This window comes from Cryptotermes secundus, unplaced genomic scaffold (genome assembly GCF_002891405.2).
Source record: "Cryptotermes secundus unplaced genomic scaffold, Csec_1.0 scaffold277, whole genome shotgun sequence".
Lineage (NCBI taxonomy): Eukaryota > Metazoa > Arthropoda > Insecta > Blattodea > Kalotermitidae > Cryptotermes > Cryptotermes secundus.
In genome coordinates, this window is record NW_019720164.1 from 163,187 (window position 1) to 190,656 (window position 27,470).

At 39.5% G+C, this 27,470-nt stretch overlaps 1 protein-coding gene across 4 annotated transcripts in view; it reads right to left on the reverse strand.

The window, feature by feature from the left end:
• LOC111867150 (filamin-A) overlaps positions 1-27,470 on the reverse strand; it is a 308,902-nt gene that overhangs the window by 139,249 nt on the left and 142,183 nt on the right. For all 4 annotated transcript variants that reach the window (XM_023856756.1, XM_023856738.1, XM_023856746.1 and 1 more), the window contains 3 exons: positions 25,758-25,914; positions 24,428-24,595; positions 22,671-22,801 (listed from right to left, as the gene is read on the reverse strand). In XM_023856756.1, the coding sequence (XP_023712524.1) occupies positions 22,671-22,801; positions 24,428-24,595; positions 25,758-25,914 (456 nt within the window). The remainder of the gene's footprint in view (positions 1-22,670; positions 22,802-24,427; positions 24,596-25,757; positions 25,915-27,470) is intronic.

The following is a 27,470-nucleotide window of genomic DNA, read 5'->3' on the forward strand; positions in this document are numbered from 1 at the left end:
TCTAGAGGTAACGTTCCCACCTCATGACTCGTGGTACGCGGGTTCAAACCCGGCGGAGGTCGTGGAATTTTTAAGGGCGGAAAAATTCAGGGAACAAGTCCTCCGGGAGGGACTTTAAGCCGTGGGTCCCGTGTCGTAGCTTTACGGCACGTAAAAGAACCTCATATCTCCAAAGGAGGTCACTAAGCCAAATTCAAGGACATTTCCCGCCCAACAGTAGTCTCTAACACCTCTGATAGATGGGGGAAGCATTATAGATACCGCTAAGCCGGTAGAGGCCGAACTCGCTGGCTCGGTCGGGACTGATGGTACGCACCAATATCGGTAGGGTATAGAGACTGGTAGAATATCATAGAGGGAAGTACAATGGACCAATACTGGTCTAAGTGCATGGGGAAACCCACCCTCTCCAATAACTACCTATTCAACTGTGACGGTAGGTCCTAAGGCCAATACAGCGTCTAGGAATAAATAAGTTTCATTCGAACCAACGGAATCTCTGAAGGTAACAGAAACTAGAGTCAGGGGAGCTGGACACAATATTACGTCAACTACACAAAAAAAAAAAAAAAACAATTCTGTTAAGAGTGTGATTCGGCTCATCCTGGTCCGTCACACTTCGAATATTACAAAAGGTCAATCAACAACACAGCGCGGCTCCAACAACAGGACGACACTAAACAGTCCTACTCATCAAACGAAGGAACCACGAGGTGGTAAACACTCAACTTCCGTTAAAGAGACAATACAAAGGACACAAAGCAAATTGGTTCTAATAATTAAAAAAAAAACTTTTTAAACCACACTTGCAAACTAATTTTAATAATTTATAAGTACTTTAATGTATTCATGAACGTCGCTGTAGTTGTTAAAATATCATATTTTATATTCATGGCATTGTGATGATATTGTATGTGTTGGTATTTACCAAACACATTGTAATAGTAGTTTCTGCCTGTGTTGATATATCCTTCTGAAGACGGTCTCTAAGGCCGAAACATGTCAAGGACGAAAGATTAAAAAGGAAAGAAAAAAACATTTTATCAGTCACGCTGGAAGGAGTTGATTAAACTTCCGGTAAGAGAATTTGAAAATTTAGCACCGCTAATACAAAAGCCTACGAATGAACACGATCCTGTGCCACTTCAATCCCATAGCCATAACCTATTTCTCTAGGATTCATCTCAACGTTAAACTACATGTCTTCCAAGTATGTAACAGCCTTCCCAATAGTTTCCCTGTGAAAATACGAGTAGTGCGTTCATTTGGTGCATCTCATTCGTGCTACGTAGCCAATCCATCCTAACCTCCTTTGAGTTCACTATAACAATACGAAGTGACTTGTCTCAGAACAGTCTATTGACAGACCTACCTAATGGTGGGTTTGCCCTGTGTGGAATAGCTTTTTGTAGTCTACACTCGAAACTGCATTGGACCATGTTCGGCCGACACGAAGTTCAGAACTCGTGACTATGTGACGCACAGCAGAATGATAGCTTCCCTCTGCTGAATCGAGTGTGGATACTATGGTCACATGAGCACGGTAGAAATAGTTTTCTGAGTAGTCATATACAGCAAGCTGGCATACAAACCAAGCAGTCAACCTGCTGGCGGCTTGCAACAAATGCTACTGCTCGGCAGGTAAATCCACTTATTACCTCGCTGTCTCACCAGACAGTTCTGGAACACTCCGGACTCATCTACCTATGGTCCTCTTCCTTCTTATGTTCCTCGCGACTTTCTCATCTTTATACATATAAAAATAGTTCTTTATAAATGTAAAAAATCCATTATTTCATATAAGATGCCTGAGATGCCACGACATGAAGACGCACTCTTAAGTTTGGCACAATACATCCTGACACACTAAACGCTGGCGACTGCTACGGATATCCACCATGACACTTCTGATTATATATACAGGGTAATTCATAAGTCCCGCCAGAACTTCCGAACTCGGTAGTGCAGCACCCAAGACAAACGCAGCAGAAAGGAGCATATCAGTAGGTACAGTATCTCTCCAAGTTAAGCGGCCTCCGTAGTCTAGGGGTAACGTTCCCACCTCATGACTCAAGGTACGCGGGTTCAAACCCGGCGGAGGTCGTGGGCGGAAAAATTCAGGGAACAAGTCCTCCGGGAGGGACTTTAAGCCGTGGGGTCCCGTGTCGTAGATTTACGGCACGTAAAAGATCCTCATGTCTCTATGAGACCTCTGAGCAAAATGAGGTAGAAAGTTTCCCGCCCAAGTAGTTTCCAATGCCGCCGGTAGATGGGGGAAGTATCGGGTACCTCTGCCAGTAGAGAGGCCGAACTCGCTGGCTGAACGGGGCTGATAGCAAGCACCAGTATCGGAAGGGTATGGCGACTGGTAGAATATCAAAGGGGGACGTACAATAGATCAACAGCTGGTAGCGGTGCATGGGGAAACCAACCCCCTCTAATAATGAATGAATCTCTCCAAGTTTGTTTAGGTAACAGGCGCCATGGCGTACTTGCAGGTTTCACGGCTAGGGGCAGTCGTGAGAAACATGGCGAGGACAGGGCATAAGAAAGCGTTCTGTTATTCGGATTTTGCCAAAACTGAGTCAATTGTGACAGTGTAACGGAGGTTTCGGACCAAGTATCATACAGAGCCACCTACGGGCAAAACAATTGGCGAGTGGTACAAGAAATTCCAGCAGAGTGGCTGCCTGTGCGCTGCGAAACGAAAAGGCTGGCCAGGACGATCGGCAGAGGCAATTTTTCTTTGCGGAGCCAGCTGTTACTGGTATCAACTACCTGGACATGCTGCAACTGTGGCTAATGCCACAATTACAGGAAGACAGTGAGGACTTCATTTTTTAACAAGGAGGAGCCCTGCCATACTTCCCTTTTAACTTCCTCCTAGCAGTGAAACCTGCAAGTACGCCATGGCGCCTAGTACCCAAACAAACTTGGAGAGATTCTCTACCCATTGATATGCTCCTTTCTGCTCTCTCTCTCTCGGTTGTTGCGCTGCCGAGTTCGGAAATTCCGGAGGGACATACGAATTCTATAGACATACTTCGAACTATATATTCATGAACAGGAAAATGGGCGCATTCAGTACCTCGTGATGTTTACGTGAACATCAGTTTGAGAGCTGACAGTCTACTCCTTCCATGAGAGGGGTCAATCAGAAATAGTTCGACTCGTGGTCAATTTAGCAATTCCGTATCAACTTCAAGGATTATGTAAGGTGACGAGAACACACTAGAGAGGTCACAGTTCTGATCTACTTCATTCTACGTACATGTTCTTGAAGAACCGAAGAAGAAATATGATATACTTACGACAATCGGTGATCTGAACATATTCAGACAAGCTACAATCCGTTACCGCTAAGTATACCTGCCCATATGGTAGGCCAAGAATCTCTTCATTCTCTTTAAATTAAACTGAAGCTACATACGAAATATAAACTTCTAAAAATGCTTCAAAACTTCATATCACAAAGCATTGTATTATATCATCAAAAACTCGGTAATGAAGCGGTCATTCTTCCAAAAGCAGTCTGTTAGGGATCTACATGAGATACACATTTTTTTTGTGACTGTCATGCATTGTTCTTGCAAGCTCCCAATGGGCACTGTTTATGCAACATGCGTGACATAAGTGTTGAAGAAGTTGCCTCGTCATAGTGACGAACCTTCTAGCGGGTAATCATCATTTGTCTATATAATGTATTTCAAGCTACAATAAAATTATTACACTGAATATCACTGTTATGAATAATACTTCGGCTTCGAATTCTAGAGGTCCCAAGTTCGAATCACAACGAGGAGACTAGCTATCCCGACACTGAACGTGTCTTTCTTGAGCCCCTCTAGACAAATACTGGAATATTATCTTACAAACACGTAGGTAAGTCAATACGTAAGTTACAAACGGATATAGAACTTAAACAAATAAGACTACTGATTTGAAAAACGCTTTCATTTCTCAACAGAATCTCCCTGTACATTCAGGCACTTGTCCCATCGTTTCATAAGCCCCTGAAAACCAGCAGCATAAAATTCTTTGGGCTGCTGTCGGAACCAGGCGGTGACTTCCATTTCTACAGCTTTCTACAGCTTCACTTTCCTGGAGAATGGTGTCGCCTTAAACTTTTTTTTTTTTTTTGGCAGGCGACGCAGGATGTTTCCACTGATTTGAGGCACGCTATTTCTCGGGCTGGCAATGGTGAACCCAAGACTCATCACCTGTGACAATTCGGGCTAGCATATCGTGTCCTTCATCGTGGTAGCGATTGAGATGCTGCAATGTCAGATCCATTCTTTGCATTTTGTGTTGTGGGGTCACCATGCGCGGCACCCATCGCGAACAGACTTTGTGAAAACCTAACATGTCATGCGTTATGAGTAGGGGCCGGATTTTAATGCAAATGCATATTTCTTTCTTGCAACCAGAAAGTATGCTCGTTTGGATATATGTATGAATCACTTCATTTCTTAAATTTTGGACATGGTTTGATGGTGCATATAAATGCATATTTTGCCTGTTTTATGAATAAGCATCAAATTTTCGAAGATCTCTATTTATACTGCATATTTCCTTTTTAAAATGTTTATCAGAAATATTTTTTAATTTTATGTTCAAGTTTTCAATCATGGTCGTGTGCATTCAATTTTTCTTTTCCGTATTAGAATATGTTGCATATTTGACTCAACATTTCGTCATGATTCATGTGCCTGATGCAATAACCAGGACGGGACTTCCCCGATCCCTCTACTCGTAACTTGCCTCATCCGCGTGCCGTCAACGTGGCCGCGAAGAGATTAGTCGGAAGAGTTCAGATGTAGCCACTATCAAAGTAATACTATTCAACCGACAAGGGACTTCACTTATTTATTTCCGAAGTCTCCATGAGGTTCGTTACGCTTCTTCATTTGAAGCTGGGGCCATTCACATTAGTGGTGACTAGTCTGTAGTTAAATTTGTTTAGCTTTCTGTAGTCAAGCCGAAAGTGAAAGTAAGTCAGAAAGCTAAATTACAGCTGTATCAGCGGAGTTCGAAGGAGAGATGATAAGTACGGATAACGAAATTCTCTATTGCCGAGCGTGTGAGAAAACAGCTGGTTGTGAAAAACGCTTTCAAGTGTTTCAGCATTTGAACACTAATATACACAAAGAGAATATTAAAATGAAATTCACGAAAAGTGCTCTGTTAAAAAATTGCTTAGTGAATTTTCTAATAATAGTTTTTCAGTTTTCCTTTGATTTATGCGAAGCCGTTTTAGCGCCAGATATTCCGCTGTGGAAACTAACCAGTCCTACTCTGAGAAACTTCATAGAGAACTATACACAGTGCAAAGTGCCGGATGAATCTACTGTGCGCAAAAATTACGTGAAGCAGTGTTACGATCTTACAATTGAAAGCATTAGAGATAAGATTCAAGATAATTTTGTGTGGGTATCAATCGACGAAACACAAAATTGTGAGGGACGGTTTATTGCAAATTGTATAGTTGGATCTCTTAATAAGAATGAACAATCTACCCCATATCTTCTTGCGGTAGAACAATTTGAAACCACAAATAGCTCCGTAGTTTCCGAATTTTTTTATCAATTCCATGAATTTACTATGGACGAATGGCATTCAGTATGAGCGCGTATTGCTCTTTGTGACTGACGCCGCAAGTTATATGATGAAAGCGGGTACTGCTCTTAAAGTTATATTTCCAAATATGACACATTTGACTTGCCTTGCCCATGGGTTGCACCGTGTTACAGAAACAATTCGTGCAAATTTTCCGCTTGTTGACAAGTTGGTGACTTCTGTGAAGAAGGTATTTGTTAAAGCGCCATACAGAAAAGAAGCCTTTAAAGCAGTAGCACCCAGCGTTCCACTTCCGCCAGAACCAACTTCACCGCGCTGGGGCACGTGGCTGTTTGCAGCGAGTTGTTATAACGAACATTTAGAAACACTTAGGAATGTCGTGAATACACTTGATCCCAAAAGTGCAGCATCAATTCAAATTGCCCAAGATGTACTAAAAAACGCAGAACTAGAAACTAATCTTTCCTATATATCTGCTCACTTCTCTCATCTTCCATCCGCCATTTCCTCACTGGAGGCAAGCAATAGCAATACTACTTTATATCAGTCGTTAAGTGTGTTCAAAACCACTGCTTCCAAATTAAATTCGGTTCCTGGAAAAGTTGAAGTAGTAAAGGAAATAGTACACAGCATTCTTTAAAAAATCCAGGATATGAACAAATGTGTAAAATTGAAGAAATTTTAGCCGGTAAACGTACTTAACTGCCAGGTAAAGAAATCACTAACAGTGGAGCAAATAGCGGCTTTTGTACATGCGCCCCTAAGTTCCTGTGAGGTGGAAAGAAGTTTTTCCCGCTATAAGGGCATCTTACGAGACAATAGGAGGCGACTAACTACGGAAAACCTAAAACATTTAGTAACTGTGAACTGCTAAATGTGAGTACCATTGTTTTTTAAATTTGTAATGAAATATGTTGGCTTTGTTGCATGATTTTTATTTAAGTATAGCTTTTTACTGGAAGTGAATCATTCAGCGATTACATAAAATGAACTTAAATATTGATTTGTTGGTCTTAAAATATAAAATCAATTTTAATATTTGGTATAAAATTTTATGTGCATATTTTAGTGCATATTTCTGAAGTGTTTCATGCATAAATGCATACATATTTAAGGGATTATTAGGGCATAAAAATCCGGTCCCTAGTTATGAGGTAGGCCATGCCCTGTGAACACGCCTGGTTCCGACAGCAGCCCAAAGAATTTTATGCTGCTGGTTATCAGGGGCTTGTGAAACGATGTGACAAGTGCCTCAATGTACAGGGAGATTATGTTGAGAAATAAAAACATTTTTCAAATCAGTATTCTTATTTGTTTAAGTTCTATATCCATTTGTAACTTACTTATTTACTTACCTTGGTATATTCACAAACATATTAAATGTATTTTAGCTGGTTATTCGGCTCGCAGTAACGTCTATATAATTACAGCATTCTTAAATGATAAGGAATTAGATTAAATTTATGCGTAGAGTGGGATATGTGTACATTGTGGGAAACTTGAATTGTGAACTATGTTCTCAGCCGACGGCGATGGCGCGTGGATAAACATACGATATTACTTGTCATCAAACTTGGGTGAAAATTAATGGGAAGAACATTTTGCATGGGCACAGTTCAGATATTTGGGAAGGACGATAACAGATCGAAACCTGATTCAGGATGAAATGAAGAGGAGACTGAACTCGGGTAATGCTTGCTACCATTCAGTCCAGAAACTTTTGTCTTCTCGTCTGCTGTCTAAAAATATAAAAATTATAACATACAAAACTATAATTTTGCCTGTGGTTCTGTATGGGTGTGAATCTTGGTCTCTGACATTAAAGGTGGAACATAGACTGAGGGTGTTTGAGAATATTTGAGCCGAAGAGAGAAGAAGTGACAGGAGGTTGGAGAAAACTGCGTAATGAGGAGCTTCATAACTTGTACTCTTCTCCAAGTATAATTAGAATGATGAAGTCAAGGAGGATGAGGTGGGCAGGGCATGTAGCACGAATGGGGGAGACGAGGAATGCGTATAGGATATTGGTGGGAAAGCCAGAAGGAAAGAGACCACTGGAAAGACCAAGGCGTAGGTGGGTGGACAATATTAAAATGGGTCTTAGAGAGAAAGGATGAGATGGTATGGATTGGATTGATCTGACTCAGGATAGGGACCAGTGGAGGGCTCTTGCGAACACGGTAATGGACCTTCCGGTTTCATAAAATGCTGGGAATAATGTTATGGCCGATCACAGTGGTCGCGCGGTCTAAGGCATGAACCGCCTTCGCCCGCTCGAACACTGGTATCGTGGGTTCTAATCCCACTCAAGGCATAAATATTTATTCTGTTTGTGTTAGGCAGCGGTCTTGCGACCGGCTGACCGTCCGTCCGAGGAGTCCTACTGACTGTCTTAGATTAAAGAGAAACGAAGCTTTTCACGGACACCCAATGCTTCAAGTGGTAACAGAAGAAGAAGAAGAAGAAGATTATGAGATGGTTACGAAAACGAAAGTGATTCTTAAAATCCTCCTTAATGTCGGCTTGTAGGAATGTGGAGATTCAAGTACACGCATTTCAGCTTCTCAATCCTCAAACGAATTTAGGTCTTCGTTCGCTCCGTCTGTCTTAGCTTTTGGAGGTGGACAGCCGTTAGCACAAGTACTTAACACTATAAGCGACAATGTAAGTTCCATATGATAGCACCTATTTTGGCTCTTCGGTTGTGGGTATATTTGTCATTAAAACTGTGAGATGCGTCGCATTCCAATAAAACGAGAGTAAAAATACATTCCTCAACGTTATTTTCTGCTTTGTAAATGTATTTGTCATTCTGTCAAGGAACTATTCCACAATTTAACTCTTCTTTCCATTCAACACATATTCCCCACGCTCTCGTGTCGGATTGCAGAGATGCTACGAAAGCCCACTTTAGAACAGTGTAAGCTTAACTTCAATGTATTTGTAAACGTGTCAGCAGGGAACAAAGCAATGCACATAGGTAACGTTCCTCTGCTTACAAAACGAATAAGACAGCTACTTCAAGCACAGACATGTTACATTTCCTTGTTTACACCAAATATATGAGTACATATGAAGTACCCTCTCATAAATCACAACCGTCTAACCATTCTACGTAATAAGACTTCCATTCTGTCAATTACAGAACAGTCCTGAGGACAATCACTCAGTTCTGCTTATAACAGAATACAATGTCGACAGCACTCATCTGATTTTAAATGAAAAGGTCCACATTAATAAGCATGTACAGGAAGATTAATAACCACTGAGTCTTCTTCTATGAAGTGTATACATAGGTCGGATAAAAAGTAGTGGAAACACCTCTATAGTTCTCAAATGACTTTATTACCTGAGGTAAACACAATTACATTCCTTCAATATAATCGTCCCCAATGTGTACCACCTTCTGCCAAACTTTTGGAAGTCGTCGTATGCCATCAGTGCGTCCACTTCTGTTGATGTCCAGCAGTGACCGCCCTACAGCATGAATAATCTCCTCTCTTGTGTTGTAACGTGTCTCTCGCATTGGTTCTTTTATTTTGGCAAAGAGATCATAATCCCACGGAATCATATCGGGTAAGTAGGGCGGATGTTGCATTATCTCCCATCGCCGGCGGCGAAGGAGATCGTTGACAGCGTCAGCAATATGAGCCCTTGCACTGTCATGAAGGATGATGTGGTTCGTTGACAAGTGCCGTCGCTTTCTCCTGAGTGCTGGACGAAGATGATTATGCAGGAAATTGCAGTAGTAGGCAGCCTTTACTGTCTGTCGTTGAGGTAGAGTGTGGTGCAGTATCACTTCATCATTGTGATACGCCACAATGAACATCGCCTTCACATTACTCTGTGTAGGGCGCACTTTCTTTTGACGAGGAGATTCAAGATGCTTCCATTCATTTGATTGACGCTTCAAGTGCAGTTCGTATGAGCGAGCCCAAGTTTCGTCCAGAGAGACGATCCCTCCATGGAATTCGTCACCTTCCATCTGGTATCGGTTCAACAAGTCCTGTGCAATTGCATAACGTTGCCATTGTTGCACCTCGGACATTGTATGGGGTACCCAACGCGCTGCAATTTTGCGGTATCCAAGAACATCGTGCAGAATGTGGACCACGGTTTTGACATACGCCTACCTAAGCAGCTAACTCCCGTGCAGCCCATCGACGATCGACATCCAGCAAAGAAGCAAGAAGCTGAATTGTGTGGTTGTCAACATGGAGTCGTCCTGAACGACGGCTGTCCTGCATGGCATCCCTCCCTTCACGGAACAGTTTCACCCATCGTGTCACTGTGCGATATGGCAAAGCAGCATCACCACATGCTTCTCGCAGTCCCTGATAACAGTTTTGTGCACTACGACCTCGTGCAACTTCAATTTTTATCCAAGAGCGTTGTTCTTCTTTCGTAAACATGTTGTTAGGGTGCTCGAACTGGGCTCCTGCACTTCAAGACGATGCACAATGCAACTCAATGAAACACAACCAGAGCCACTCACTGCACTACTTCAACTGAACTTCTGCTGTCAGCTCCAGACGGCGCTAGTGCCACCTGACGCACATCTTTCATGTTACAGCAGTGTTGCCACTACTTTTTATCCAACCCTTGTATAACTGAGCGACCGACGAACAGTTAATGGAAAGTGCACTCAATAGTGGCTCAAAAGCACCAAAAGGCGCATTCTATTAGCATAATTCAGTGACAAAATGTTGATAGAATTAAACGTAATATTATATGGAATAGACGAACATGAGAGAAGTATCATATACGAAATGCATAATTACGATAAGTTCTTTCCTTACGATCTACACAGCTGGTGACTAATCACTCTGCTATACGTGACCATAAAATTTACCAATGTAGCAAATGAGCTAATTATACAGGTTCCGAATTATAAATACTGATATTTAAAGATGCTCAGATATGGAGAAGTGAGTAACGAAGAAACAGTGCAGATAAGATCGGAACTTTCACGGTGGGAGAAGTTAATACAGTATCCTCGGGCCTTGAGCCGTGTCAACTGGTTAAAATTTACTGACGTTTCAGGGACCATCTCTGTCCCCATCATCAGGAACAGATGTGACGGCAGACCTCAATGATGGGGACAATGATGGCCCCTGAAACGTCGGTAATTTTGAATCAACTGACAAGGATGATAGCCCGAGATTTTATCACACAGTACAAAGTGTCTAACTCACTCTCATCTATCTGTATAATCAAAAATATAAGCCATAAATATACCATTTATTTACCTTTGTATCACGATCACTATAATCGGAATTAAATATATGAATTTACTGCGTAACATATGATTACCACCATTCACAGCGGCCACAATATGGTTTTAGGCTTCTTAAATTGACTCCCATATAAAAGCTGTTAACGGCTGTTCAAAATTATCTGTGGCTACAATTCAGTATCATTAAAACATCTAAATGTCGTTGTTGGCGTTTGTGTGTGTCGTTAATTTGTCGTTAAATTTAGTGTAGTTAATTTTACTGACACGGGAAAATACGGGGGCTTTCGGAAAGCAACCTCTGTTTATTTTAGTCAACTAATGGAGCAGCGGTGGAGAGCTCGCGCATGCGAGGTAGCGTCACATGACTCACTGCCTTGTAAACCATTACATAACTGGTCACCTAGTGTTTGTTCTTGTCTCTAAACAGCGGCGAAATTCGCACTGTTATCCCCTTTCTACGGGCTAAAAACACGAATATTGCATAAATATATCGTGAATTATGCGCGGCGGTTTACTGCCAAAATGTAATGAGCGAAGGAACTGTCAGACAATGGTGTAGAATGTTCAAAGATGGGCGGGCGAATAAATGTTCACGATGAAGAGTGAAGTGGTGGTCCAGCCATCTGCAGTGAGCGATGGATCAAAGTGTTGATCAACAAATCTGTAAAAGACGGTGCTTCACAATTTAAGAACCTTCGTGTGAATTTCCATAAATTTCAAGCGTTGTTCTCTAAGATATTATCGCAGTTAGGCTAGGCTATCACAAGTCCTGCGCAACATGGGTTCCGAAAATGCTCACGGGTGCGCACAAAACGCAGAAAATTGTTTAGGTTTTGACTTTATTTTAGAGCGATGACACAAAGAGTGGTTACCTAGGTGTTAAATACACTGGGTGAGCGTGGTACCCTACCCAGTGCTCATGTTTCATCTGAACGGCCACGTCAAAAATATGTGGAGCAATAGGAAAACATTCTTGAAATGGTATTGGTAACGCGCTAACACTTTCTACGTGTCTCAGTGTTTCACAAACACGTGTATGATGAACACTGCATAATGACGGCTTGTACCCACTTCACCCATAGCGTGTGCAAAATCTACATTCATGGGAGAGCCCCACGCGTCTAGAATTTGTCAGTGGTTAAATACTAACAACCAATTACGAGTACTTCCATTAATACTGACGAGGTACGTTCACCTGTAACGGAATAATAGTTTTCTCATTGCTTGTTTTCTTAACAGCTGATGTTACTTTCTGAATATCCCTTGTATTAAACTGTGCTGTGTTTGTTTCATCCTTCCTATATTCGCGTCTTCTTATTTTGTTCTGGGTTCCGGCATATTTTCAGAAGCGGCAAAATATTTGGATATAACTGACCTATCAATCTTCGAATAGAAGCGCTTAGACTGTCGGGGACAGCCTCCGCCGCGGATTCAGATATGACCTAAGTGCATTTCGTAACTGTAGGTCAATCTGTTGAAGAAAGTTATGTGGATCGATAGACACACACAATGATACGACATGACGGTCTTTTATGCTTGGCTCCAACTGTGTTTTCTGTGAAGAACACTTAGAAAGCTGGCAACAACAATATTATGTCTGGTGCCAACTTTTGTGTACTTTAACACAAATTCCCATCCACAGCCAGACCAAGTCTTAGAAGAATTTCGAACACATTAACAACGAGACTTCTATACACGTTCTAATGAAGTAACGTCACATGAAAAATCGCAAGAGGAACTCAAAACTGTTACATATTTAATTGAAGCCTCTACAGATCTATAATGATCATAAATAATTCAAAATATGGCTTATGGTTAAAATTTGAAATTTTAAATCCTTTCTCTCAGCCCAATCAAGCGCAGTATCAAAAATGCTGTAAACTGCCACTGAGCAGTGCCTACGCGCAACAGGGTTACCCGACTGTACGGTGTTGCCAAACTGATATGCCCTAATCATTTCTTCAGTGGCAGGTATGACCACAGTGGAACCCACTGGCAGTCGTTATTGTGAATTGCCACAGTGTCTACGAACACCTGGGCGAGTTGGATGTGAAGTGTTGCCGGACTGATAAGCCTGAATTATTACTTCCATGACAGCGGTGACCACAGTCCAACCTACTGGCAGTAGTCATCGAGAACTTCCACCGTGAGTGTCTACGCCCACCTGGGTCGGTTAGTTGTGGAGTTTTACCAACTGGATAAGCCAGAATAACTTCTTCAAAGACAGCGATGATGATTTATGTCGCAGCGGTGCATGTCATCCACTGCGGTCATCACCATTACCGTTTTCCCTGCAAGCACTGAACTTCCTATACCATTTAGCCACAGGGCGAAGTGACATCACTGTTTTGTCACAAACGTCAATATGATGGCGACGAATTTGGGCCACCGACACTATCCGTCCCATAAAAATTGGACAAATGTACGAGTGACAAGTTTTCTAACCTAGTCGCCATTTTAAACTGCCATTACAAGACGCCATCGCACACTTCGGTGAGATGGATGTGCAGTGTTATCATATTGGTATTTCTATATACATTGTTACATTACTGCTTCTGTCTGTTTCGCAATTCCTGCCAGTTATTGGCACACCTTCTAACCTTAATATTCGATCGCCGCTCGTAAATTTAAGAAAATCCATCCATCCAACGACACTGCAACCAAAATGAGGCAAGGCCCTGAACTTTTAACTCTATTGGCATTAAGCTAGGGCACCGATACAGGAGACAGATACTAAACCGGCTTGTAGGGAGACAACAGGCGGTCAGTCCGCCGCTCACGACTGACGAAATGTGAAACTGGGTCAAGCAATATTAATGGAAGGCAGAAAAATGGTCGTTATAGGATCGAGGCATTAGTCATAGTCACCCCCGTGAAGACCACATATCTTACAGAGGCACTGTTCTGTTGAAATGTTATCTCGGATTTTTAGAAGACCTAATAAAACCATGACAACCTCGATCAGAACAGCCGAAACCGGACGGAACTAAGCCAAATCCTTTCAAAATGCAGGTACTTTACATTTGAGATTAGCCTCTCGGCAAAACAAGACGTCAATTCAATGAATTACACCATGCACAGAACATATAGCAAAGCAGGTCTATCATTAGTGTTTACAAATTCTCACGCTTATTTTTATGTTAACTGCTTGTGAAAGGCGGTTACAATACATAGCTCAGCGTACGTAGAAAGGGGGTCCGTCAGAATCTCGTTTGACATTACAGTTCCACGAGCATACCGCAAACACGGAACATCAGATTCTGTCATGGTGGCACATTCCCCATGAAGCTGCTAAAATAGCTGAATAAAGCAAGCAAAATTCTAGTTAAAACAGTTTCCAGGGAGCGAAATTTGAGTCTATTTCTCTAAAGCAAAGCCCATTGCTCTGACGAAGCCGAAAGAAATCCTATTACGCTAAGATAACTAGCAATGCAACCTAAATCTTCGAAACCAAATGTCATACTATTTTGGAATTTGAGGGCCTAGATTAACAGAAATAAGTCTAGTAACGTAAGCTTAATAAAACTAGGGCTGTGAGAGTGTTCTCTTTAGGCCCATTATCAGCAAAGAACTAAACTATTGGAGAAAGTAAACTTCGGTTGGTAAGAGCTAGCAAACAGCTACGTGGCACAGACTCTTTCTTCACAAACTGCTCGACTGATCAAGAAATTCCAAACTTTTATGAAACCCGATGGTTCTACGTGCCATGTTAAGTGTGTCCCTTGTCACCATGGCATGGCGCGTCCTCAGGTTGTGGTTCGAGCACATGGCCTTCATATATTGAGGTTAGCTTCGAATGTAATAAATAAGCACTCTCAGACAGCCAATAGGCGTCTCGCTAACAAACCCTCACGGGCGGAAATAAAACTTGATACGAAATGTTACACATGGCCTCCAACTCGGACGTTTCTTTGGAACAGCCTGCATGAGTTCTAGCACATGGAATGTTCACTGACAACAGTTGAGAGAGAAACATCAAACTAACACACTAGGAAATCCCAGACGTGGGTGGGAGGATAATATTCAATTGCATCTTAGAGAAACTGAATGTGATACGATGGTATGGACTAGATTCATCTGGCTCTGGATTGGGACCAGTGACGGGCTCTTGTGAACACGGTAATGAACCTTCAGGCTATATAACATGTTGAGAAATTCTTGAGCAGCGAGACGACTGTTGGCTGCTCAGAAAGGAATCGGCTTCAATGAGATAGATGATTTTACGCACGCTTTAAGCAAACGCAAATATTGGCAGGAATTTAAACGCGGCATCTAAGCCTTAATCGTGTAACTGCATGTAATTAAATTCTACAAACGTAAGTTGGCAACTCCAAAGACAGCTTGGACAATCGAGTGTTCTGAAATGATATGAAAGAAACCACGAGGAGGAAAAGCGTGGCTCTTCAAACGCACGTCTGTTAGAGGGCAAGCAGCACTGTACATATGCAAATACAGACGGCAATTTATAGTACATTTCCGTGTCACGTCGTCAAGATTAAAAAACAAAAACTGAATTCATAAGATTTGTCACAGCGGAGGTTATGAAGAGTTCTATCTTCTGCGATATAACGCCATGCAATTCGCTTAAAGTCAACCGACGTTTCGGAGGAACAATAAGTTTATAATTAATAGCAGATAACTATTACAAACTTTTAGAGGATCATTAGATTCATTGTATGTCATAGCACAAAAATATATCGCAAGGTTGCCATATTGGTACTATATTCCTAAGAACATTTTAACATATCATACAAAATTTCAACGATCGACATTCACTCGGCCAGGACACCGGTTACCCTGACTGGGATCTTTCATGAATTCCTTAGTCTCCCGAGAAAATACAGCTACAGTACCTCGATTATGTTATGACGGCTTCCATCCAAATTCTTTCCAATTTATTATTCGCTGATCATCCTATCATTCAATGCTCTACAGTCTGAGACACTGAGTTTCGTAAAGTCAACAACAAAATAATCTGAAATTAAAACGTGTTTTACCAATAATTCCGAAATCTCTGCTGTATTTCACAATGTCTACATAGCGTAGTCGGTCAGGAGACTGGCTACGGGCTAGATGACCGAGGGGTCGTAGTCCCGGTAGGGTCAATAATTTTCTGCACGTCGTCCAGACCGGCTCTGGGATCCACCCGGCCTCCTATCCAATTGGTACCTGCGGCTCTTTCCCCGGGGATTAAGCGGCCGAGACGTGAAGCTGACCACTTACCTCCAACTAGTGTCGAGGTCAAGAGAATGTGGATCTATACATCCACTCCCCCATACGCATTCATGGCACAGTGCTTAATTAGTTAAGCACAGGGACAACTTATACCATACCTACATAATGCTTCCATTACTCTATGTACGTAGAAGGATAAGAGTTGTTAAGAGTTATGAAACACGCTTAAGAATCACCCACACGCGATGTTACACAGAGGGGAAATTCCTGGGAGCCTGGGAATCGGTCGAAATATAAATAGACAACAGAAGCACGGCGTGGGATGGAGGTGCTATCTTCGTAGTGCCTAGGGTCGGATCAATCTCTGTACACCGTGCTGTTTCTGCCAGTGGGGCGGCTTGGGAAATCGGTGTTACGCTGAGTTCCGAGCTCAGCTTTTATAAGGCAGATAAAATCCGCGTTTCTTACTTCACGCGTTTATCTGCTAAGGATACTGAAGCAATGCCGTTTGTTATAACTAGAGACCGGATTTCTATGCCATAATAATCCCTTAAATATGTATGCATTTATGCATGAAAAACTTCCAAAATATGCACATAAAAGGTTCATATTAAAACTGATTTTACACTATTTTAAGACAAACAAATCAACAGTTAAGTTAATTTTATGTAATCACTTATTGATTCATTTGCAATGAAAAGCTATACTTAAATACAAATAATGAAACAAAGCCAACATTTTTTTTAGTAAAAGTTAAAAACCAAAATTATCTTTAACCTTATAAAAACTGGCGAATGTAAAACCTTGTGCTGAAACAGAACACTATCTAATAATTAAAATTGAAAGCAATATCAAGAAGAAATTCTTCCTCCACCAGATCCACTCATTGCTATATGTTACTTCTGTTTCAAGCTATCCTGTGGGGGTTAAAATGTGACCTAGTCGTTCGCAATTTATCTCTCAGTACACCTATTCATCTTACTCTTATTAATATAGAGATATCTTTCATGCAGAGCTGTCTGCCACAGTAATATGAATCACTGTAATAAGAAGCAAATGTCCAATAAAATTTATCCTAACGAATCTTCGGCCACTGTGATACATACAAAGCATTACTTATATAAAGGAATATGTTCAATGCGATGAAAGTAAGAGGGGTATTTTTAAATTTATAACCTACATTGTGATGGAGGTTACGCTCAACACTCTGAATTTTAACCAGAGCATTTTGCCAAGAACAGAGAAAGATGCCTGTTGTCTGTCATCTTGAATGATTCCTTCCACCTGTTGTCTGCATAGGGCCATAAAAATTACCATCAAAACTAACCAATTCAAATTACATCTTGTACAACAATAACAGACATTCCCTCTAATTTAATGTTCTATTGTATCAGAGGAGAAGTTAAATTTTAAATCATGAACAGGGGTAGAAACAATCCTTAGTAATGAGTTCTTTAATTTCAACGTTATTTAGATGATATTACGGACAAAACTTATTTTATGAATGCTATTTTCCATGGGCTGCATGCATAATTTACGATTAAAATACATGATTCTCCTTCCTGAATAATGTAATGCTAATTTAACCAAAAAATTAAATTACATGCATGAAGCTGAGACCTTGAGAAGCCAACAGCTGCTCAGCCACTCTTTGAAAACCATTTAAATATTATCCTTCCATCTGCATCTAGGTCTTCCTAATGGTCTCTTTCCTTCAGGTTTACCTAGCACCACTCTGTATGCGCTACATAACCTCTCATCTCATCCATCTTGATTCCAACATTCTAATAGCATTTGATGAGAAGTACAAATTATGCAGCTCCTCATTATGAAACGTTCTCCATCTTCCTATTATTTCACTCATCGTCAATACAAATAACCTCCTCGGCATCTTGTTCTCAAATGCCTTCAGTCTATGTTCTTCTCGTAATGTGAGATACCAAACTTCACACCCATACCACATAAAACTACAAGCAAAACTGTAGTTTTGTATATTTTAATCTTTACCTTTTTAAGTTGCAGGTGAAAAGACTGAAGATTCTGAACTGAATGGCAGAAAGCATTCCTTGAATTTAATCTGCTCATAATTTCTTCATGAATGTCATTTCAATTTGGTAGAATTTGAATCTTGCAATATTTTCAAAGGATCTGTTAGCTAACTTCATGACTTCTATGATTTTGTCCTACATTCTAGCAATGAGATATCAACATATACTTAGTTTCCTGTGTTTACTTCTTAATTAACCTCGTTACTAACATCTATTAAGAGTTTCTGTGTTTTTCTTTATGGTATTCATGTTACCCTTCAGCAAATTATCATCATCAGCATAGAACATAAGCTGCAGTATCAAATTCTATTTCTTTCCTACCAATTCTTTTGCTGGGAGGGGGGAGGGATATTCTAACACAAAGTTGAAAAGCAATGGTGACAAGGCATCTCCTTGCTGCTGCGGATAACGACAACAACAAAAGAGGCTGGTCTAGGGGTAACACTCTAGATTTCTATTTGAGAGGTGTTTGCTTCAAATCTCAGTCATGTATACCAGCTATCCCAACTGAGGTGTTTTATGATTTTCCACAGCCATCCCAGGCACATGCCAGAATAGTATCTCAATTAAGCCATAAATGAGTCCTTCCAAGTCCTTTCAAATTTATCTATCATCCTACCATCTGATACTATACAGTTTCAATATGAAAAAGCATCATTAATAGCCCTCAAAAACATTGTCACTGTCATCGCTGCTGCCACTGTCATCCTCGTTGTCGTCGTCCTCCTCCTCATCAACAATAAAAACACCAAATTGTAACACACATGGTAGTGGTTACTTCCTTCCTTCCTTCCTTCCAACTTTCATCACAGTACAGGCAGCACTATGTCATGTGCATTACTTCTCTAGACTTCCCTGTTCCTCAATACAAGTTTTCCCAAGCAACCAGTTCCATTTTTAAAACAAGTTCCTTTAGCTTTGGGTGCTTGTACATAAATATCACAACATTTGGCAACTGCGCAATGAAAATGGGCTTTCCAAACTCTTCATTCTGAAAGACATCAAATTTATCTTTCAAACCCATATACCCTGAGTTTTCCCTGTGCAGTTGCCAAATGTTGCAAGATTCTGTTACATGCTGCTAAATATCTATTCCCAGCAAATACCATGTAGGGTGGTGCATATTCTCAATAAATCTGGTTCCTGATGTATCCCACATTCAGTTTATTGTTGTATGTCGTAGTCTTTTGCATTTTCTTGCATTTTGAATGGGGGTTCTCCCTCTTTACTCCATTTGCAGAGGAATTTGTGATTGCAGCAATGATCTCCATGGTGATGGGTTTTCCTTGAAAGGGTGGTGGTTACTGAGCTTACCAAGAAAATTTCTAGTCATATATAATGTGTGTGTTCATTACAATATTTACAAATGCCCACCACTGGTGCTAACTTCAGTCACATTAAAGGCATATGATAGTGCTCCTGCATCAAATGGAGTAATATTCCTTTAGCCATTATCCACTGCCTCAGTACTATGCACATAAGAACGTGACTGAATTACGGAGTTTCAATTTTCAGCATGCACAATATTTTGCTCTTTGCTGGCCATGCCAAAGCTCATTAAGTCAGTTGCCAAGTTTCCATCACAGCAGCCCAAGTTTAATCCCAGGTCAGGTCATGGGATCTCTGGTGGACAAAGTAACATTGGCATGGGTTTTATCCAAATACTTCAGTTTCCCCTACCAGTTTATATTCCACCAGCAGCTCCATATTCATTAATCATCCTACAATATGAAGCTATATAGTCTTGATACTGACAGCATCATTAAATAACCAATTTCTTTGTGCCACCACAGCCACTCCAATGGGTAAAGGGGTTATTTCCCTGAAATAAACTGTTTAGATGGTAAATATGGCAACTCACTTTCACCTAGTAAAAAGGTTAACTTTTCAGTCTCATGACTGGGGTAATAGGCAAAGCAATATCACAATCCTCATTTCATTTTTTCCATGCTAAGTGCTGTTTAGCATAACTGAATTCTGTTGTCACTCATCTACCATAAATTAGGTAGTTCTTCTGATAAAACAATACCAATTATTTGATTTAAAAAAGAGCTAAAGAAGTAACTTTTTGCTGACAGTGTTAAAAATAAAGCTATTAAGTTATTCAGAGCACAAGTGCTCCTGGGAGGTATTACATACATAGTATGGCATAAGTTAAATTCCATGATGAAATTAATTACATAGAATATTAATTCAAACCATCAAATGTGACTTATGTTACATTAACTTATATTTACAACTTCTGCCAAATACTTCAACATTGATCCATGTTAACAAACAGGGTTGTCCTTAAAAACCAATGGTCACTGACCTGGTTAAAGAATTCTCTGCTTGTATGGAACCTAAATATTCTCCAATGCATTCACAAAAACCTGTCACATGACCCTATGCCAAACCAGTTATATTCATTCCTCACTTTCCTGGCCTATTTCTTTAAAATCCAATTTAATATAATCTTCATATCTACATCATGGACCTTCAAGTGGTTTCCTCCTCTTAAGCATTCCTGCTAAACTTCTGCTAAAAGTCTTGCAAGCATTATTCATTTCTCCCAAATATATTACATATTATGTTATATACAATCTTATCCATCTCAAAAATTTGAAAAAGCAATATCATGTGCTCTATGAATAAATCACAACATTTTCTCGGCTTTCCTAAATATTTTGATATGTGAAGATCTAACTCCTGCAAATAATCTGCTACATTCAGAAACAAGTTCAGTTTGTCCTAACAACAGCTTCATGATCAAGATATCTTTTAACTCAGCTATGCTATTTTCAGGAAGAAAAATAATGTTTCTGAAAAACATTAAAAAGGAAAGGCATCAGTTATGAAGGGGGATGTCATATGTAATAGGTTTCAGTATAAAAGACTGGCATGCAGCCACTAGCATTTATTTTAGACGTCATTTCACAGAGTGCTAGTGTTAGTGCTAGTGTGCTAGTGTAAGGAAGCAGTCAGTCTTCACCACATGAACCAAGCTTCCAGCTTGGCCTTTATGACAACCACAAGAAAATGTCTGTTTTAAAACTGTCATACAAGTCAACCTGTATGTCAAAAATGTCACTTTAGTTTTATATAATATCAAAATGACAATTTTATGAACTGTTGCAGAGCACAGATTTGTGCTCACATCTATTTTATGGTATAATTCTTGTCTTTGTCTTTAATAACTGGAAAATGCATAACAATTTACCAAATTAGCTCTAGTAATTAGAATACATATTACCCCAGACTACAACCATTATATATGACGACTGTGAATGATCAAATGTGACTATATAGAAATGGCCATGCCTTATTTAAAAGTATTATCCCTGCATTTGTTTCCAGGGACTGAGAAAATCTACAACAGAGCTCAGTCCAGACAAGAGTCTCAGGGTCAAGAATCAAACTTAGAACCTTCTGAATGTAAAGAACAAGTGCTTATTACTCAACTAGGACATCTGATTATGAAGACCGTGTGATGGTGATAGCTAGGACATGTTTGGATAGAAGTACCGCTAATGGACTACTGGCATCTTCTTGGGAAAATTACAGAAAATTCAAGAAAAATTATAAAAGCAGTTCACAAGGCAAAACATGTGGCTGTATAACAACGTACAAAAGGATCATCGGTTTGGCTGATCAAATCTCCTCAAATGACGTTACAAGTTAAAAATGATACATAACTTAGTTTTATTTATTTTAATTTCCATCCTTCTAATTTCTTTTGCAGCTGTGAATATGAATCATGTCTAAAAACATTTTACTGCTTATTAATTACAGCACAAATTTTCAAGTCTGGCCTTGGGGTTTGTCACTCTATTGCTGCCGGTCATTACTAGCAGGGTTGTGCTTGGTTCCAAGTACCATGGGACTCATAACCTTGTTTTACTGCCTCATGACTTACCAAGCTGTTGTCTAGCAATGGAGGTTTCTGCAGTGCAGAGTCTGACTACACTATTCCAACTTTCAGGCTTCATGCCACAATAGCATTACAGTCTTGATTACATGTCTATGGATTTATGTAATTACCAACCTATTCTCATGCATTGGGCTTTGATCTAATAAAATGTAACACTTAAACTTCATACAATTCCATGAGGTAATGCATGCACTATCACATAAAATGTGTTCAATCAAACTCAAAGTGTTTATGTTTACATATCTAGTGCTTTCTTACCCAAGTAACAACACCCCTTTAAAAATGTCAGTACTTAAAAAGAACTTGGTAAGTTTAAGGTACTATTACATGTCCAAGACTACACATTTTACTTTAGTCAGATTCCTCATGAGTGAATTATAATTCACATCTGCAAGTCAGAATTTACTGATTTTGCTTTAGTCAAGTTCACTAAGACCAGTCAGAAGTTCCTATAATTCACTTCAACCCTGAAGATGGAGACAGCATGTTCCTCCAAAAAGTCTGTATTCACCCACAAAACTATACTGTAAGAACCCATAATTTTAAAGTTTTTACAAAATTAAAATGACATGCACTATTGTTAACATCCATACATTATAAAATTCACCTTCCCCAGTGATAAATATCCTAAGCAAGTCATTTTTTCTTTAGCTGTCAACACAATTCAGCAGAGAGAACTGCTGAGGAGAACATGCAAGTGCTTGAAAGTTCATGGAAAACTTACCTGCCTGATGTGGAACGAATACGGCAGGTGACAGCTCCATAGCCAGCATTCTGAGCATTCACAGTGATGCAGTATTCTTCCCCACTTGTCAAAGCATGCTGAATACCTTCTGTGATACGACATTTCTCTGCCTGCAATGTAAATAATTCTGATATATGCTCCAAAATCTTTGATGCCCAATTACACCACTTTAAAATTAAAATCAGATAACAAAATGAAGCATCTTCACAACTAACATTCCAGCAAGGTTCGAGTTCTCATAGAAGTGAACAGTCACACCCTAGTTTTCTAGGTTGACACCATGCCATAGCTCAGGGGACCAAAATACTGTGACATAATAAGTGGAAGCTGGAATAGTGGAACCAAGAGGAAAGGCTGTTACTGGGTAATGGCCAGTAAACATGCTCCCATATTATCAAACAAGCAGGCCATTGCTAGGCAATGGGATGTTTTCTATGTAGTTCATACTGAGGCTAGCAAGAGCTGTTGGGAAAAATTATGTTTTGAGTCAGCAGCTGGTGAGTGCAGTTCATGAACTGTAAGAACCTCCCTCCATATTAGCAGCTGTAATTCAGCACTGCCTATCGAGCACCACTGTTGAGCAATGACCAATGAAGACAATAACAGACTAAGAGAGAGCATGCTATAGTATTTGTTAAGTGTGTAGATCAGTGGTAGTTATGAGTAAAAATGTAAAGCTATCCCTGTGACAAGTCATGGAGGCCCATAGGGTTGTGAAATGTCGAAGCACCTGCATTTTCTAGATAATCACCTCACAAATGGCAGTGAGGCTAACAGCCGTATGTGCCAGCCACCCTTCACCCCAAGGAAGATTCCTGGTACTCACTGCTGTTAGATCACAGTGCCATAGTGTGACTGGAAGGATTAGGTCAATTGAAAAATCCAATTACCTCATTGGGAACTGAACCCATGACCTTCTGGCTTGTAGCATAGTGCCTCAACCAACTACACTGTTGTGTGCCCCAGTTACAAGCTGTAAGTGTCCAGTAAATCCAACTGTCAATCCAGTCCCTGTGTCTAGTCATTAACACATGACAATATGGTTACATCACAATCTCAACTTTTCCATATTTACAATGCAGTAACAAGTTAAAAGTCATTAAGACTAGAGTAAAATGTCAGCATAATAAGTAGTGCTCTTATTAAAAAATTATTAACCAACATCTAACAGCAGAACCTCAATATTCAACAACAAGGATCAAGTTCCATTCACCTATCATTATCATAATATACTGTCATGGGCATATGTGACTACAGATGGGGTTTGGATTGGTGACTCAATGTATTGACCACTTATACACACGACTTGTAGAAACTGTCTCTGCTCTATACCTATAGAATTATTTTGTAACTGAGCATCTTGATGTAAAGGCAAGGCACACCACTGTCCCTGTGCCTAAACATCATGCCACAAAGCACGGGAATATGAAGGTAAAGCTACATGCCCAAATAAATTCAGTTGTCACTGTAAAATGGAGACAAATGAATATTCCACTTGATTCACATTTGTATTGTTTTAAAAAGCCCCCTGTAGAAGAGAAAATATTATTTTGAACATATTTTTAAATGGTATTGGTATATTATCTGTAAAACAATTCACATTTTTTACATCACACAATATTTCATTGGAGGAGGTATATTAAGAAGCAATCATAAAATAAAAAAAATCACTATTCTTCACTGAACTGAAGGCTTCTTTATAGGTTATAAAAAGGAATTGTAAAAACATAACTTACACTGCCGGTTGCAAAAGCTTGAACTTGGAATGGAGCATGTGGCACTTCTTTTCCACCATATTTGACACTAACTTTGTATCGCCCACAATCATCAGGAATGTAGGTTGCTTTAAATATGCCATCCCCATTGTCTGCCACCTTCACTTTCCGGGGATAACCATCAGGACCCTGAAAAAACATTAAAATTATGTGGTTATATTATACACAAAATATGTGTGCACTCTTGCTTAATAATGAAATCTTATACAAAACAAATGGCAAAATATTGCCAATTCCAAAAATTAAACTCCTTTAATAACCATTTGAACTTTCCTTAGCAAACAAATGTTTTTCCTGCCACTGTGATTTTTTTTAGGGGAGGGGGGGTTTGCAGTTAACCCCTTGTATAATAATAAAGAACCTGATTCCTGGCCACAACAGAAGGCCCAAGAGCTACCCCAAGGCTTACTGCTTTATGTTTTCCAGGTAACCTTGCTGTTTGGCCATATAATTACTCTTCCAAAGCCACATATTTTGACTATAAAGACATACTGAAGAGATTCATTCTAATTATAAGCACTGCACTAGAATTCAATCTGTCAATGAAAATGGGTTTCATAATTTCTCAATAAAATAAAAAGACATATGTGTCACACATATGATAAAATACTGGAAATGATTTTACCATGTGCATCATTTACATTTTCTACGCATATAACCCAAAAATTTGCATAAGGACTGGATAGTTTTCTTACTTTTCAAATGACAAATACTGTTTCTTTTATAACCACATAAATTAAGTAAAAATAAACTACTGAAGAGAGACTATTTTAAAATTTTGAAAAATAATATATATTAAAAATAAATCACATGATTGAATTAAATACATTAAAAACAATTTAGTTGATGAATGATTAAATATGTTAAAACTATGCACTAAACATATTCTAATCCAGCAGTTTCCACAGCCACAGCCACAGACCCCTTGGTTCCATTAAACTCATCCCCAGTACCCCCTACCCTACCCTATAAAATGCATTCTTCTGAGGAGCAGATAGCACAATCTACTAAGAAGCAAAATAACAATAAAATAAGATACCACACTAGTAACTACTTCACTCTTAGTACATTCTTAATGAGATGGATGGGCATGATCAAATGATACCAGTAGCCCAATGTCTGGTCTAAAGGAACTTCAATCATTAATAAGCATACAATGCATTCAGAAGGACACACATTCAGTGCCCCCTTGCTAGCCCTTTGCCTTTTTGTGCCCCCTTACATAATCCCACCACCCTCCAGCAGGCAGTACAGCCAACTTTGGAAACCACTGTTCTAATCAATAACTTACCTTCACTTGAACCTCAAGGTCCCCATAGCCTGCCTGACTTGTGTCAATGGTAAATTCTGCTGGTAAGGATGCAGGAATGCCCTTGCCTGACACACCAGGGCCCTCAACTTTAACCTGATCTGGTTCCACTCGTGGACGAACTTTTAATTGGTATGGGCTGCAAGAAGAAATTCTTATAGAAATCATATGACTGGTGATTATGTTACATCATCAAATGAAAATTGACATTTTTTCTAAAACCACTAACTGCAACCTTTTCAGGCCTGAAAGAATTAAAACCTTTGAAATTGGTTTTTCTAAATGTTAATTTTCTTGATTAGTATCAGTTTCATGTGTTGAAACGTATTAATCCTTATGGCTTTCATAACAAAAATCTTAAAAGAATTAAGCTGGAATACAAGGTGCATATATCTATCCTAAAAATATCCTGCCAAACACATAATTTTCATGACAAATGTGATTAAGTTAAATGCGTTAAGGCAACATGGAATCGAGGACTTTAATCATGTAGGCTTTTTTACTTCCAGCAGAATACACAGAGTTACATCCCAAGTGATAGAACTTTTCAACTCTGATCATGTTTTCCGTGAAAATTATGTATCAAAATATTATGAGGGGTACCTTCATCTCAATAATAGTCAATAAATCATGTGATGCAGTCCACAGGCATTAATATCCATACTGTTTTCCCACATTATATTCAATTTTATAATGTTGTATTTTAGAGTCCTGTTGCACTGATTTTCATCCATGATACGTATGTAATGGCCATCTTGTAGTGCACATATGAAATTGAGTGCACTACAAGACGGCGATTACATACGTATCATGGATGATATTCAATTTCAGTCACATTTTCTGCACCAATTATTCATGTAGAAATTTTACTGCAAGGCATTTTTGATCAGTGTCTATCAATGTATGGTGTGATAGAACATGCAGGCTGGATTATCCATTTCATGCTGCAATGCCACATTCTATTTTAATCACATTTTCCATGAAAATTAGAATTATTCAATATTCTGTCAAAGGAAATTTTTGTCCCACTGATCATCAAGAGATTTCATAGTAGAGCTGATACATGCAAATACCCAAATCACATTCAACCCTAAAACTTTCACTTTTCTGTAAGAATTATGCATTGGTCAAATATTTATCAAGGGACATGTTCATCTCAGTGTTCCTTGAGGAACTACATGGTGGAGTACGCAAGCCTGAATATCCATACCATGTCACCACACCACACCAAACTCTAACAGTATCTTCTATGAAAGCTATACATTGGTTAGAATTTCAATAAGATGACTTATCATCTCAATGTTCAACAATGAATCATATGGTGGAGCCTGTATGAGGTATTATCCATACCATGCTGCCATAAAGCATTCAGATTTAGAACTTTAAATGTTTTCTGCAAAAATTATATGTAGGTTAACACTTTATCAAGTGACTTTTTTTCCCTTAATGTTTATCAAGTAACTGAACAGTGGAGTCTGTAAGTGCAGACATCCACACTGGCCTACTACAGTTTCATTTTCCACAAAAATTATGCATTTGTTGATAATTTTCCAAGACATTTTCATCTGAATATGTATCAGAGTATCATGTGGTGTTCAATGGCACAAATACTGACAACATAATGGAACATCAGATTTCACTTTAAAATTTTAATCACATTTTTCACAAAAATTATGCATCCACAAAACTTTCATC